General features: G+C 45.5%; 1 protein-coding gene across 2 annotated transcripts in view; it reads right to left on the bottom strand.

The window, feature by feature from the left end:
• zbtb17 (zinc finger and BTB domain containing 17) overlaps positions 1 to 16,857 on the bottom strand; it is a 38,489-nt gene that overhangs the window by 20,691 nt on the left and 941 nt on the right. The window contains exons 2-8 of one of the 2 annotated variants that reach the window (XM_038773253.1): positions 7,666 to 7,872; positions 6,006 to 6,200; positions 5,684 to 5,857; positions 4,433 to 4,549; positions 2,960 to 3,225; positions 1,777 to 1,919; positions 618 to 918 (exon numbers count right to left, since the gene is read on the bottom strand). In XM_038773253.1, coding sequence (XP_038629181.1) covers positions 618 to 918; positions 1,777 to 1,919; positions 2,960 to 3,225; positions 4,433 to 4,549; positions 5,684 to 5,857; positions 6,006 to 6,200; positions 7,666 to 7,870 — 1,401 coding nt within the window. In that variant the 5' untranslated portion in view covers positions 7,871 to 7,872. The remainder of the gene's footprint in view (positions 1 to 617; positions 919 to 1,776; positions 1,920 to 2,959; positions 3,226 to 4,432; positions 4,550 to 5,683; positions 5,858 to 6,005; positions 6,201 to 7,665; positions 7,873 to 16,857) is intronic. The other variant, XM_038773255.1, reaches the window with a different exon arrangement.

Genomic DNA, 16,857 nt, shown 5'->3' with positions numbered 1-16,857 from the left:
ACACCTCATTTTTAAGTGTTCTTGATGCTGCTCGTGGCATCAGGTATGTGACAGCTTATTGTGGTAGTGACTGAGCAGCTGTGTAAGCATTCAGAACAATTCACTCCATGGTATTCTCACCACCACACAGATTTGAGAATCCAAATCATTTTTTTTTTTTGAAAATGCACTTTCAGGCTTGAGGTGCCAATTTAGCTTCATCTTGTAGCTTCATGACAAGGACTCTGGAATAAGGTCTTACTTGCTTAGTATCATGATTGGGGATCATATTTAGATACCAGCCCCATTCTAGGCTGAGTTCACTGAACTTAGCCAGGGCAGTAGTTGGACTGTTACAATAGATCCAGGGATTGGGGTGGATGTAAGAGTTAAAGAATCAGTCAGGGTCCCCACTCCCAATCGCAGCCCAGTGACTCTTGTTGAAAGAAACATTGGTGCACTCATATCACAGAATCTCCTGTGATGCCCCTCATTGGCCAATAGCCTGCAGACACTCAATAACTAGATATCTACACTGGCCAAGTAACACAGATTGACAAGGGCTATAGGAACTGTGCTCCAACAAGGACACCATACCTACTCAGAGGAGGGGGAAGAGAAAGGGGATTCTGCCCTACCTGATTAAAACGTTTCTCGCAGTGTGGGCACTTGTGAACCTTGTCAGCATCGTGCATTTCCAGGTGCCTCATTTTGGCAGTGGGATCAGAGAACGATCTCTCGCAGTAGTCGCACTGGTAAGGCTTCTCCCCACTGTGAACCAGCTGGTGGCGTTTCAGATTGCCAGAGGTGGTGAACGTCTTCCTGCAGTCGTCGCACGTGTACTTGGCCTCACCTGTGTGCCGCTTCTTATGCAGGTTGAGCAAACTGATCAGCCGATAGCTCTTCCCACATTCCTCACAGGAGTGAGGTTTAACAGGACTGTGTGGAGAGCAAATATAGTCAGCACAGGACTCCAGGTGCAGGCTGCACACTATATGGTTACTGGCTCTTGGCTTCATAGGGAATTGTATTTAATCATCGACAATTTCATTGTTGTCACTGAAGTTTAATCAATGCCCTGATGCAAACACGTTCAAAAATTGCACCTTCATTTATTTCGTCCAATTGTTTACAGCCCTTAGTGAGTGGTAACCTGCCATGTGTTATACAGCTGAAAATGTGTGTCCGTTCCCCCCCCCCCCCCCCCCCCGCAACTCCTCTTTCCATAAATCCAACTTCATCCCAAACTATGTCCTATCACCTCATTTTCATTCCTGCCAAACCTTACTGGCTCTCTGTTCCTCAGCTTATCCATTTCAGAATTCTCAATTTCAAATGTCTCATGTCATCTCTGGTTCCTTTCCCATTTACCTTATATCTGTGTCTCCCGGCCACTGAAAAAAAGTAAACTATTTCCACCAGTTGGGTAGTTGCGGACTAGGAGCCATTGTCTAAATTTTAGAGCCAGATATTTCAGAAGTGAAATTAAGAAATACTTCTACACAAAGGGCAGTAAAAGTTTGGAATCCTCTTCTGAAAACAACTATTGATGCCAGATCAATTGTATATTTTAGATCTGAGATTAATAGATTTTTGTAATTTAATGGCATTAAGGAATAAGGGGCAAAGGTGGGTATGTGGAGTCAGGTTGCAAATCAGCCATGACCTCACTGAATGACTGAACCGGTTTGAGGGACTAAATGGCCTCTTCCTGTTCCTCTGATCTAATAAACATCCAGGTCTAAACATCTCAGGAATTATTCCCATTGATTATGAGTCGCCATGGTTCTTTCATACCTGTGTGTTTTCTCATGTGCTTTGCAGGCAGCAGGGTCAGAGAATGCTTTATTGCACTCCCTGCAGGTGAAAGGTTTCTCTCCAGTGTGGATGCGGACGTGTCGCTTGTAGTTTCCTGTGTGTGTAAACTCTTTCCCACAGTCCTACAAGAAAGATGACACAAATGGGTTAACAAGGCTGTAATACTGAGTGTGTGTATGTCATGCATCTGCTGTCTCTGTGGAAAGGAACAAAACCAGGAGACACATCCCAAATAGGGTAGTCATCCATCCACTGTAGCAACCAATATGTTTTCAAAATGATTGATTATAAGCTGCCCGGCACACAGTGGCTGCGAATATGTATGTACATGTCAGGTGAGCACATGAACATGAATAGGTGAGCATATAGGGTGGCACGGCAGCACAATGGCTAGCACTGTTGCTTCAAAGCGCCAGGGTCCCAGGTTCGATTCCCACTTTGGGTCACTATCTGTGAGGAGTCTGCGTGTTCTCCCTGTGTCTGCGTGGGTTTCCTCCGGATGCTCCGGTTTCTTCCCACAAGTCCCAAAAGACGTGCTGTCAGGTAATTTGGACATTCTGAATTCTCCCTCTGTGTACCCGAACCCGAATTCTCCCTCTGTGTATTCGAATGTGGCGAATAGGGGCTTTTCACAGTAACGTCATTGCAGTGTTAATGTAAGCCTACTTGTGACAATAAAGATTATTGAAATATTATTAAAAACAGCCTTGGCCACAATGCTTGCCCAGGCCAAATGGAGTGTCATCGCCCAGGGGATAAGCCTGAAAGAATCATTACTTGTTTCAGATGCAGGAAAGTAATCGTTAACGACAAGACTGAGCAGAAGATTCAGCATCTTCAGCAGACTGTGGTGGTTGAGAGGAAAGGGCGAGTGGAAACTAAAGAAGTCAGTTAACCGGCATGTCCTGTCGATGAGGTTGCAACAAGACTTCCAACATAAAGGGGCCAGATGGTAAAACGTATTCTAAAGGTGGAAAGAACCCAACCTGCACAAGTAAGTACCTCGCAGTGAACTATTACCCTATTTTGGGTTAAAACCAATTAAAATAAATCAAGGAAACTGAGGGAAAAATGAATGGGGCAGCCCCATAAAAGGATACTGCCTTAAACAAAAACAAGTCACAAGTGAAACTTAGAACTTCAAACTAAAGTGAACCATTGCCTTGCACTTGTGTGTTATTGATCCATAAGGACGGGATTCCGTGCGGTCGATGTACGGTCCAAAGCGGCGACGTCTGGTATCCTCAGCACCATCCTGATCCTCCAATGTTGATTCTGACTCTGAGGGAGCATCTAGCTTCTCACTGAGCTCAGAGTGTGTCTTACTGTCTCTGTGACTGTCTGCCATCACTTCCCCATTCTCTTTTATCTCAGTGTCATCATCATCTTCCTCTTTATCTGCCTCCTTGAGCTCATCTTCTGTTGCCTCTGTGGAAAGAAACAAAACCAGGAGGCACGTTATCGCAAATAGGGTAACCTTATTAGACCATGGTAACAACCAACATTCTTTCAAATTGATTGATAATAGGGCGGCATGGTGGCGCAGTGATTAGCACTGCTGCCTCACGGCGCCGAGGAACCGGGTTTGATCCCGATCTTGGCTCTAAGTCACTGTCCGTGTGGAGTTTGCACATTCTCCCGGTGTCTGAGTGGGTCTCGCCCCCACGACCCATGGGTGTACAGGCTAGGTGAGTTGGTTACACTAAATTGCCCCTTAATTGGAAAAAAAAATTGAGCACTTTAAATAAGCTGCCCAGTCGTACAATTGTAGGTTATACCCCTGGTCTGTGTTATGTTAGCTGATCTCATCTGCCTCAGTTGCCTTGGGGCAGGGAAAGGAAACATTTGGTTCATACCCCTGATCTCCATTCAGTGACTCCTTTTGGAAGGTGTGGGTGTTTATATGCTGTGCAAGAAGAGAATCAGGCTTGAACACCACCTACCATTTGATATCTGTCAACACGCACTGTTTAGGCTTTCATATAAAGAATGGTCAGTTAGATTAGGTGCCTATGTAACTATAAGCCAGAAAGAATCAGCAAGGAGAGAAACAGGGACATTGCTTGGGAATAAAAAGAAAAGTAAAGTTGACATCTCTTCCATGCACTGGCTCACTGTTTATCTCCCTCTTACCCTTTCTTTTTAAAAAATATTTAAAGTACCCAATTCATTTTTTCCAATTAAGGGGCAATTTAGCGTGTCCAATCCACCTACCCTCCACATGTTTGGTTGTGGGGGCGAAACCCACACAAATAAGGGGAGAATGTGCAAACTCCACACGGACAGTGACCCAGGGCCGGGATTGAACCTGGGATCTTGGCGCCGTGAGGAAGCAGTGCTAACCACTGCGCCACTGTGCTGCCATCCACCTACTCTTTCTTAAAAATTGAAACAGATTAATTGTTGGGTAAGCATGGCGATCATTGAATGTCTAACTGGTTGATACCAATCTAATATTGACAGACAAGAGGGTCTCACTGAACAGTCAAGAGCTCAGATTTATCGTGTTCACCTGAGTAGTCCAGATCAGGGAGAGTTATCGTACGAAAGGGCACATTTAAAAAAAAAAAATGACACTGCGCCCATCCAAAAAGGTTAGAACGCAACTGCTGGCATTACAGACCGAAGACCATACCTTCTTCAGGATTCTCTGAAGTGTTGCATTCTTTGGTGTCATTTGAAGTGCTTTTCCTGGCAGGAAGATGTCGCCGTTTACCATATATCTTTGAGACGGCATCTTTCACCATGTCACCTATTGGGAAACATCACCAGAGGTGAGTCACAGAGAGAGAAGTAAGCTACATGCAGCCGCATCCTCAACAAGGCGAAAATCAGTTGGAAGTGCAAATGGCAGAAGCCAAAAAAAACATGAATTTGACTGGCTGGCAGCACAGTGGCATTGATGCATTAAACTGTGCAGAGTGTTACAAACCTTGATGCTGGGCTCCGAGACACAGCCTAATCATTTCACAAGGTTCTGGGTCCAAGTTTCATTATGGAGTCTGAACACAGAAAGGCTCACACTCCAGTGCAGCCCTGAAGGAGTGGCGCAGTGTTAAAGGGGCCGTCTTTTGGATGTTAAACCGAGGCAGATTGGGTTCTTCTAAAAGATCCCATGACAATATTTTGACTAAGAGCTGAGGACCCATCCCCAGTAATCTGGCCAAGATTTATCCTGAACTCAATGTCAGAAAAAACAGTTTATCTAATCGTTATTACATTGAAGTTTATGGGCGTTTGCTGAGTGCAAATTGGCTGCCACATCTCCTACATTATAACATTGATTACATGTTAAAAAGTACTTTATTAGCTGTAAAGTGCTTTGAGATGTCCAGCAGTTGTGAAAAGCACTGTATAAATGCAAGTCATTCTTGCGCTAATGGGGCAGGGGCATTGAGAAAGAACAGCAAGGAAATTGAAGGGACTGCACCGTACAACACTCTCCTGGCAGAGACCTCTCCACCCATAAATGGTGCATGGCAGAGAGAGTGTTTACTGGAATGTGGGGAAGCAAGGCTCTGTATGGGCTTTTTCAACACTGAGTGACAGCAGAATATAATTTAGTGTAGCTGCAAGTTTAATATTCATTTCTAATACAATATAGATTTAAAACAGCTGCTTTTGCCCCCATTTAGTTTTATTTTTTGTCTCAGGTGAGTGAGACAGAGATCTCAAAGCCAGTTAGCTCATGAACCTGAACAGCATGAAGACTCAGCATGTGCAGCAGAGCATTACTGAATCATTCTAGATCTCTCTCGCAGATACTCATGAACTTTGATCACAGACTTCCACCCACAGCCTCGAACTACCTGGGGTCAAAAGTTCATGGCAGCGATAGGAGAAACACAGTAAATGTACGAGCCTATGGAGGGGGGCACTGACTGACCAGGCTTGTAATCTTTGTCTTCATCATCTTCATACTCCATCGTTGTGTCATCGTCTTCTGACTCCACTGCCTCTTCCTCCCTCACTTCATCAGCTGGGTCCTTCTTTTCCTTTTCAGGGCTTTCTGTGACCTGCAATTTCTCCTGTTTTCCATCACTGCTCTGAGTCTCTAGCCCTGTTTGTGAGACAGGATTGGTGCAGTTAGAGGACGGGTACAAATTTTTTCTACTCGCTCTTTGAATAGTTTTAAGAATTTGTGCCCGACGAATGAACAGGATAAGGGTTTAAAATGCCTCTGACCTTTTTGTCTCTTTCATACATACCACTAGCTGAAAAAGAAGGCTCCTCTTTGGTGATAGCCTGGGATGGCGTGCAGGACTTACCTTCGATGAAAGAGGCACAGGTGCTGACAATGTTGTGCATATGAAGGAAGCCAGCCACTGAATGTACGTCGAAAACATTTGTCGAGGTTAGGTTCAGCTTGGCCGTGTACATGAATTCTAACACCTGGCCGAGACCTATGAGAAAGTATCTCACATCACTGCACGCTATTACCACTGAGGAATTCAGTCCACCCCTGGTAGCTCATGAAGACCTCCCAGGCTGCCCAGCTCGTCAACATAAACTTTTCTTTCTTCACATTGCTGCCAGCACACTTCGTAAATGCAATCTCACTTTCGATATTTTCCCTCGCTTCCCCTCCCCTCCCCCCTTGATTGGGAACAGTTCCAAGTGTGTCAGCTTTCCTCATCCGAGTGATTGCTTATCATACACACACACACACATACATATATATATATATTATTTATATATATATATATATATATATATGACACGGTTTGACATTCATCTATGAAGACACCAAAGCAGAACTAAATCTTGTTCTTATCTGACGCCCAAATGTAGGTACTTTCATTGGGACCGACTGGATAGTGACCAGGGTTAGGAAACTGGCTGGTGTTATTTTCCCCCCAACCTAACCTGAGCTTTTGAGGCAAAATACAGCATCCTCACTCCCACATGGGTTGAGATTGGCCAACTTCAGTCAGATTATGGGATCAAACACGAGGCCATAATGCAAGGCCCCCACGTCCATGCACTACTGAGAGAGTGCAGCATTTTGGATGAGACAGTCAGCTGATGTCCTGTCAGCTTTCTCAGATGAATGCGAAAACATCCCATGACACTCCTCAAAGGAGAGCAGAGGAGTATTTTTTATGTCCTGGCCAATATTTATCCCTAAATCAACCACAAAGACATACCACTTGGTTATTTATTTAATTTGTATTTGTGCAGCATTTTTGTGTGAACATTGGCTCTGCAGTTCCTACATTTCAACAGTGACTACACTTGAAAAGGAATTAATTGGCTGTGAAGAGCGTTGGGATGTTCTGTGCTTATAAAAGATTCTGTTTATATTTTTTTTTAACTCTCTTTTCTAGCCTGTGGAGCTCAGTCTCAGCATGCATATACTCAGAGAATCATAACATCCTTCCGGAAGTAGAACAGGGGAATTTAAATAGACCCCTGGTTCAGAATGATCAACGTGAATTAAGGCACAGGGCAGCACGGTAGCACGTGGATAGCACTGTGGCTTCACAGCGCCAGGGTCCCAGGTTCGATTCCCCGCTGGGTCACTGTCTGTGCGGAGTCTGCACGTTCTCCCCGTGTCTGCGTGGGTTTCCTCCGGGTGCTCCGGTTACCTCCCACAGTCCAAAGACGTGCAGGTTAGGTGGACTGGCCATGATAAATTGCCCTTAGTGACCAAAGGGGTTGGGAGGGGTTGTTGGGTTATGGGGATGAGATAGAAGTGAGGGCTTAAGTGGGTCAGTGCAGACTCGATGGGCCGGATGGCCTCCTTCTGCTCTGTATGTTCTAGATAAATCTATGAAAGTGATATTGGCTTTAATCCATGCTCACGCTAATGGCTTTACATCTCCTCTACACTGTGAGCACGAGCTCCCACACCTGTCAGATTCTCACCTGCTGCATTGCTGATGTCCAGGTGCACCACATCTTTCTGGTCCAGGAATAACGTTCTGAAATACTCGCTGCACGCGGCCAGCACCGCCTTGTGCGCCTTAAAGTCAATGCCGTCCACGACAAATGTGCAGTCGCAGAGCAGCCCAAGGTGCCTCTGATGATTCAATTGCTCCAAAACCTGGTCACTGTGCTGTGGAAAATCCATCCCTAAACAAGGAGAAATCAAAATCAGCTGGAGTCACAAAATAGGTCCCGTTGAACGGCATGACATTTGGGTTATGCCACCATGGTTAATTAGTGAATTGATTCTTTTTTAAATTCAAATTGCCCAATTCTATTTTTCCAATTAAGGGGCAATTTAGCAGGACCAATTCACCTCCCGTGCACATCTCTTTTTTTTGTTTAGTTTTATAGATTTAGAATACCCAATTCATTTCATCCAATTAAGGTGCAATTTAGCGTGGCCAATCCACCTAACCAGCACATCTTTGGGTTGTGGGGGTGAAACCCATGCAAACAAGGGAAGAATGTGCAAACTCCACACGGACAGTGATCCAAAGCTGGGATTGAACCTGGGACCTCGGCGCCGCGAGGCAACAGGGCTAACCCACTGCGCCACCGTGCTGCCCTACCCTGCACATCTTTTGGGTTGTGGGGGTGAGATGTACGCAGACACAGGGAGACTACGCAAACTCCAGACAGACAATGACCCGGGGCTGGGATCGAACCCTGGTTCTCAGCGCTGTGAGGCAGCAGTGCTAACCAATGTGCTACCGTGCCATCCTAGTGTACTGATTTTGAAAAGATTGTAGGAAATGTCCCAGTTTAGACAAAGCAAGAAACATCTACATCAATTCAGGATACTTAGATTGGTTCATGACACTCACATCTGGCTACCTGGTTGGCTTGCAGTGAATGAATCAATTTTCTGACAGCAAATGTTTCAGCTGACCAAGGATCATGTCTGCAACAGGGATTTGGAATTTTTTTCACTGGATGAATTATATATGCAATTGGCAGGTTTTTTCACTGCATTTCAAATTTGAACAGGTTCCACAGAATAAAATATTCCTAATTTTTTATCAAATTGGCTTTCTCGAAGAGAGGCCACTGAATGAATGATGTAAGAAATGGACTGTCTTCTGAGGTGGGGCCCAATCAATCTTTACCCTGCTTCTATCCCTTGCTCATGTACAACTGCTTGGTGGGACACTGTAGAGAGAGCTTTACTTTGTTGCTAACTTTAAAAAAAAATTTAGAGTACCCAATTCATTTTTTTCCAATTAAGGGGCAATTTAGCGTGATCAATCCATCAACCCTGCACATCTTTGGGTTGTGGGGTTGAAACCCACGTAAACACGGGGACTTTGTTGCTAACTTAAGTGCTTGATGCTGTCATTGGTGCCCAAAATGGAAAATATTCCATTCCTCAGCAACATCCCTTGCTTTGAAAAAAAATCACAGCACCAGGAAAATCTATTTCTTCACAGCATTTTACCTGCTAAGAATCTGCACATAGAAACAGAATTGTGCTCCTTCTAAATCGGCACACAAAATGTCAATGCTATTGGGGCAGTGAGAAAGGAAGAGAGAGGGAATGGAGAGGAGAGAGGGAGGGAATAGGAACCCAGGACAAATACAACATAGAACAGTACAGCACGTAACGGGCCATTCGGCCCTCGATGTTGTGCCGAGCCTTGTCCGAAACCAAGATCAAGCTATCCCACTCCGTCATTCTGGTATGCTCCATGTGCCTATCCAATAACCACTTGAAAGTTCCGAAAGTGTCCGACTCCACTATCACAGCAGGCAGTCCATTCCACACCCTAACCACTCTCTGAGTAAATGGAACTGTTGCTCTCTAAAATGGTTTGCTTCTCGATGGACAGCTCAAATCTGCGAGTATATTGATCAAAGGCAGCCCTTCCCAATAAAGGTACATGGCCACCCTGGGGAAATATGAAAGTTGGAGTTGGAGTTAGGCTGTCAGTGAAGGCTTGCCAACAACAGAAAAATGGACCCTGAGACTATATTCTTTCTGTTCTGTAGAAACCAAAGGCTTGCATTTAGATAGCAACATTTTACATGCTGGGACATCTCAATGATATTTCCAGCCAATTATGTATTAGGAAGTGTTGTGATGTAGGAAATATAGCAGTCAATATGCAGACAGCAAGATCTCACAAATAACAATGAGATAACAATCAACCAATCTGCTTTCAGCAATTTAACAACGTTGGTTGAGGAATAAATATTGACCATTCAGCCCATCGAGTCTGCATCGGCCCCGGAAAGAGCACCCCACCAAAGCCCACACCTCTACCCTGTCCCCGCAACCCAGTAACACCAACGGACCTTTGGACACTACGAGGCAATTTAGCACGGCCAATCCACCTAACCCGCACATCTTTGGGCTGTGGGTGAAACCGGAGTACCCGGAGGAAACCCACACAGATAAGGGGAGAATATGCAGACTCCGCACAGTCACCCAAGCCAGGAATCGAACCCGGGTCCCTGGTGCTGCAAAGCAACAGTGTTAACCAAAGTGCTAACGGGAAGACCGGGAAGAATTCCTCAGGTCTTCTTCGAACACTACCATGAAATCTTTATGTCCAGTCGAGAAGGCAGATAATAACAATCTTTATTATTGTCCCAAGTAGGCAGCACGGTAGCATTATGGATAGCACAATCGCTTCACAACTCCAGGGTCCCAGGTTCGATTCCGGCTTGGGTCACTGTCTGTGCGGAGTCTGCACATCCTCCCCGTGTGTGCGTGGGTTTCCTCCGGGTGCTCCGGTTTCCTCCCACAGTCCAAAGATGTGCAGGTTAGGTGGATTGGCCATGATAAATTGCCCTTAGTGTCCAAAATTGCCCTTAGTGGTGGGTGGGGTTACTGGGTTATGGGGAGAGGGTGGAGGTGTTGACCTTGGGTAGGATGCTCTTTCCAAGAGCCGGTGCAGACTCGATGGGCCGAATGGCCTCCTTCTGCACTGTAAATTCTATGTCTAAGTACACTTATGGTTATTAACTCTATGAAGTAGGAGATAAATGGCTGCCACCTCAGGTAGAATCCCTCCACCGATTCCCTAACGATGTACGGGCAGCACGGTAGCAGTGGTTAGCACAGTTGCTTCACAGCTCCAGGGTCCCAGGTTTGATTCCCGGCTTGTGTCATTGTCTGTGTGGAGTCTGCACATTCTCCCCGTGACTGCGTGGGTTTCCTCCGGGTGCTCTGGTTTCCTCCCACAGTCCAAAGATGTGCAGGTTTGTTGGATTGGCCATGCTAAACTGCACTTAAGTGTCCAAAAAAGGTTAGATGGGTTATGGGATAGAGTGGAAGTGTTGGGTTACATGGGGTGCTCTTTCCAAGGGCCAGTCCAGTCTTGATTGGCCAAACGGCCTCCTTCTGCACTGTAAATTCTATGGTCTATGGACCTTTTCCAGGTATAAAAAGTCCATACGGTCACCCAACAAGACTGAGGCACTAGGCAGAGCAGAAGCTCTCCATCCCAGCAGAACTTACCTCCGGGCTATTAGTGGAGCATCCGACTTTACCCCTTCCACAGCACCGGCAAGTTCGATACCCCAAAAATGGCCACCGACAGACAAGGCTCCAGATCGATGATAAGAACAGCTGATACGCTGCTAAAGAAGGAGACCCAAAAGCTTACCATCTTTGGACATGACCAGAACATGTGGGTATGATTGGCGGGCCCACGAGAGAGCACCGCTCACACCTGTCCTCCACCTCAGCAAAGAACCCGCTTTGATGATCTCCGTGTACCACTTTGAGTTGGATCAGGCTGAGCCGTGCACAAGAGGTGGAATTCACCCTACCAAGGGCCTCATTCACACATCCTCATCGAGGACGGGTCCCAACTCCTCCTCCCATTTCGCCTTCATTCGATCAAGTGGCGCAGATTCCGATGAGATGGTCTGTTCATGGATAGATATTCAAAGTCTTCTCTCCCCCCCCCCCCATGCCCCCGAACCCTCGCCAACTGTAAGATTTACTCCAGCACAGAGGGCTGTGGTCCTAAGGGGAAAGCAGGGCAAGCTACACGAACTACATCATGCAATGGAAAGTATCGGAAGAGGTGTGTTAGATTGAAAGATAGTTGGAATTTTGCCAAAACCCCTTATCATTTGGCAAACCGTACCTACATTAACAGGTCTAAGGCAATCTAACACCCTTCTCTTCCCATACCGTAAAAGTCGAATCCAAACCCAATGGCGCAAACACATTGTTACCGCTACACAGGGGCCAATAATGACATGGCACTCAGCTGCCTCCATATCTTCAAAGTAGAAATCACCACAGGGTTCGAGGTATACTTCATTGGAGAGAATGGGAGGGGCGCCGTCACTAGAGTCCAGAGACTTTTTCCCTTACACGAACTTGCCTCCATCCGGGCCCAATGTTCGGTGGAATTCGGGCCCTCCACCCCCTCCGGCAACCCCGCAAATTGGACGTTCTGCCTCCTTAAACAATTTTCCAGGTCGTTGACATTCACCTTCAACTTGGGTAGGGTGCTCTTTCCAGAGACCACCACTGATCTCGGCCTCTAACGACACAAGCTCCTTATCATGCCTTGTGAGCACCTCCCCCAACACCTTGCAGAATCTCACCATGTTTTTTCAGTGCCACGACAGCTTTATCAAGTTCATTGAATCATAGAATTTACAGTGCAGAAGGAGGCCATTCGGTCCATTGAGTCTGCACCGGCCCCTGGAAAGAGCATCCTACCCAAACCCGCACCTCCACCCCATCCCGGTAACCCCACCCAACGTTTTGGGACACTAAGAGCAATTTAGCATGGCCAATCCACCTAACCTGCACATCTTTGGACTGTGGGAGGAAACCGGAGCACCCGGAAGAAACCCACACAGACACGGGGAGAACGTGCAGACTCCACACAGACAGTGACCCAAGCTGGGAATCGAATCTGGGACCCTGGCACTTTGAAGCAACTGTGGGACCGGACCGGGCCCAATGTTTCCTCAATCGACTTGCATAATCTCTCTGAGACCAACTTCCACTGCCTCTGAAAGTATATATTAAATTGTATGTTAAATTCTTTAGCCGCCGCATCCAAGAGCATGGCCACTGAAATCGGGCCTTCAGCTATTTACAATCTATATTATGACTTAGATGAAGAGACAGAGAATAATGTATTTAGGCTTGCTGTTGAATCAAAGTTAGGTGGGAATGCAAGCTGTGAGGAGGACATAAAGAAGTTGCAGAGAAATAGAGACCGGTTAAGTGAGTGCACATGAAGGTGGCAGATGGAGTACAATGTTAGTAAGTCTGAGATTATTCACTTTGGGCTGAAGATTGAAATATAGATCCAATATGTCTTTCAGCATAGCAACACTCTCATACCAGAGATCAATCTAATGAACCTTTACTCTACTGTTTCCAATGCAAGTATATTCTTTCTTACAAATGGAAAGACCAAAGCTGCACACAATCTGTTTTTTCCAAAGCCCTGCACAATTGCAGTTAGACATTCTTATTCTTATCATCAGGGGCTGGTTTAGCTCACTGGGCTAAATTGCTGGCTTTTAAAGCAGACCAAGCAGGCCAGCAGCACGGTTCGATTCCTGTACCAGCCTCCCCGGACAGGTGCCGGAATGTGGCGACTAGGGGCTTTTCACAGTAACTTCTTTGAAGCCTACTCCTGACAATAAAGCGATTTTCATTTTTTCATTTTCATTATATTACAATCCTCTGTCAATGAATGTCAACATGCCATTTGCATTACTGATTGCTTGTTGTACCTGCACGCTAACTTCCTAGGTTCCTTTAAATGTTGACATTCAGCAGGTGTTCTCATACTAGAACCACCAACTCACTTTGGAGTTGCCCTTCTGAAGTGGGTGAATGAGTGATTCTGTTTGAGGACATGCCCACAATGTACCAGAACAAGTGTGATGTAACAAACCTGAAAATCATTAAGGAATCTCAGTGACATCAATAGCTCTCAGGGTTATCACACACCATGTATATTAAATATTTGAGGGCTGCAAAGCACAAGTGACATCTTTATTCATGATCATAGCAAGTTGTCAGAGTTAGGGGCAATTCAAACATACGGTTGCCGCCATGCGCTGATCGGTCGAACAAAGGATGGCTCCTGCTTGAAGGCTTTGATTTTGGCCGTTTCTGCCTGACTAATGGGCTATTTGGTTGGAAATTGTTTGAAATAAGTGGTGGGAATTGAATTCTCCTCTGAGGTGGAATGTCAGCGGCTTCCTGCACCTGGCAGAAGTCGATGGCTCCAGAGATGGAGAATCTGCGTGATGCAGTAACAGAAGGCATGGCAATGGCAGGAGCGTCGTTGTCATCGGCCCCATTGCCAGTGGAGCAGCTGATGGGGTTGATTATGGGAGAGCTTTGGTAGCATCAGCTATAGATGCAAGAGGACTGGTTGAAGGAGGATGAGGGAACAGTAGCCCTTCTTCGTGCGGGAGCCATGGAGCGGGTGGAGAAGCGCCTGGAGTCGCATGGTGCGACGATCCAAGAGGTGGAAATGTCGGTCACGGACCACAGTGATTGAACTGTGGAATTGGAGGGAGGTGGCGATGTTGGAAGCTGTCTGCAAGGAGCTGAATTTACCCATTGTAGGCCTGCCGGAGGGGGTGGAAGGAATGAGTGCCATGGCCTATGTCTCGAAGATGTTGTCAAAGTTGGTGGGTGAGATGGTCCCAGAGGTGGACCGGGCACATCGCTAATTAAGACAGAGGTCAGGAGTCGTACGGTGGCGCTGTGGTTAGCACTGCTGCTTCATGGCACCAAGGGCCCGCTTTCGATCCTGGCCTTGGGTCACTGTCCATGTGGAGTTTGTACATTCTCCCCGTGTCTGTGTAGGTCTCAACCCAACACCCCAAAAAATGTGCAGGGTAGGTGGATTGGCCACGCTAAATTGCTGCCGAATTGGAAAAAAAGAATTGGGTACTCTAAAGTTAAAGATAAAATTAAGACAGAGGCCGAGAGCAAGGGAGCCGCCGGGGGCAATGATGGTAAGAATGCATTAATTCCAGATGAGGGAGAGGACTTGAGGTGGGCGAGGATGATGAGAGATTGCAGTTAGAAGGGCTAGCGGATCAGAATATACCAAGGCATTGGAGCCGAAGCGGCAGGCAGGCTTGAATGGGGCAGGGGTGGGGTTAAGGGGAGAAAAAAGGAAAAAAATGTCAACCTGAGGATATTTTGGTATGTTTTTGAAAGATTGTGTTCATGTTTATGTATACTCTGCTTTAAATAAACATATCTAAGGGAGACATGGTGCTGCAGTGGTTAGCACTGTTGCCTCACAGCTCTGAGGACTAGGTTCGATCCAAACCCCAGATCATGTCCGTGTGGAGTTTGCACATTCTCCCCGTGTCTGCATGGGTCTCATCGCCAAAACGCAAAATATGTTCAGGGTAGGTGGATCGACCACACTAAATTGCCCCTTAATTGGAAAATAAATAATTGGGTACTCTAAATTTATAAATAAATAAAAATATTTAAAGGTTTAGGGGCAATTCACTTCCTATGATTTTCAAAAGATTTCAACCTAATAACCCATGTGAAGAAGCTGGAAACAAAGGAGAAGCCTATAATCAATCTTGGATGTTTACACTGGCTACAACATTCATGCAAAGCTACCTCCCTTGCAAGAGGCAAAGGTGTCCACTGTCAATCATCCTAATTGATCTCTTTATTTGGAGTGCATGTTGCAAACATTTCTGATGATATTGCCATGCTCTTCTTCTTAAATATGTTGTTAATGCATTTATCAGATGTTATAACCACCATTTTAAACAATGGTCTAATCAGTGTGATGAGAGGGAGGTGGTGGCATAGTGGTATTGTCACTGGACTAGTAATCCAGACCCAGGATAAATCCAGGGTAATGCTCCTGGGTTTGAATCCCACCACAGCAGTTGGTGAAATTTGAATTCAATGTTTTTTTTAAATCTGAAATTAATAGTCCAATGATGACCATTGCCAATTGGCCTAAAAATCCATCTGGTTCACTAATGTCATTAGAGAAGGAAATCTGCCATCCTTACCCAGTCTGGCCTACATTATGACTCGAGACCAACAACAATGTGGTTGATTTAGGGATGGGCAATAAATGCTGGCCCACATCCCATGAATTAAAAAAAAAATGGTGGCAGTGGGAGTGAAGTGGGAATTTCAAAGACAGTGACTGGTAGATACAAGAATATCTATTTCTACTATTGACTCATATCATGATCTGATGTCAACTTCAACCTAGACAAAGCTCTTATAACACTCAGGAATAACAATGCCTAGGATATTCACTTTTCAGTGTTAAAACTTTTCACAATACATGGTGTGGTGTGAGGCCCGTTTCAAGTTTTTAAAACATTAAAATCACACTAAAAATACATTTTCCCCATTTGCTTTTGTATGTCAGTATAGATCAGAGATTACTGAGATCTTCAATGAATTTTCATCAGCAACAAACATTGTAGCTGTGCCCTGCCCTAAGTCTAGCTCAGGCCTTGGCAAAAAAACAGAATCTCCTATTTTAAAAAAAATATTTCACATGATGAGTTTTGATGGAGCTGTGCTCCGTCAGCCAAATGGAGTAATCAAACTTCTGAATTGTGCCTTGTAGATAGTTGACAGACTTTGGGGAGTCAGGAGAGTTACTTGCCACAAATCCCCCAGTCTCTGACTTGCCCTTGTGACCAGAGTATTTATATGGCTGGACCAGTTCAGTTTCTGGTCAATGACAACCCCAGGCAGTGGATAGTGAGGCATTCAGCAATTGCAATGCCATTGAATGCCAAGGGGCGATGGTTGAATTTTCTTTTGTTGGAGATGGTCATTGCCTGGTACATGTGGCACAAATGTAACTTGCCACTTATCAGCCCAATGTTGTCCAGGTCTTACTGCATATGGATAATGCTTCAGTATCTGAGAAGTTGTGAATGGTGCTGAACATTGTGCAATCATCCCCACTTCTGACCTTATGATGGAGGAAAGGTATTGATGAAGCAACTGAAGATGGTTAGGCATAGGATATTACCCTAAGGAACACTTGCAGTGATGTCTTGGACTGAGATGATTGACCTGCAATAACCATAACCTACTGTTGACGGCAGGATATTTTATTTCAATGCGGAAAACTCATCTGCTGTGGCCAGGAATATTTTTGCTGGTCTATTCTT

The sequence above is a fragment of the Scyliorhinus canicula genome, chromosome 16, assembly GCF_902713615.1.
Source record: "Scyliorhinus canicula chromosome 16, sScyCan1.1, whole genome shotgun sequence".
In the NCBI taxonomy this organism is placed as follows: domain Eukaryota; kingdom Metazoa; phylum Chordata; class Chondrichthyes; order Carcharhiniformes; family Scyliorhinidae; genus Scyliorhinus; species Scyliorhinus canicula.
The sequence above is the reverse complement of the archived record's forward strand: the minus strand, read 5'-3'. Positions and strand labels throughout refer to the sequence as shown.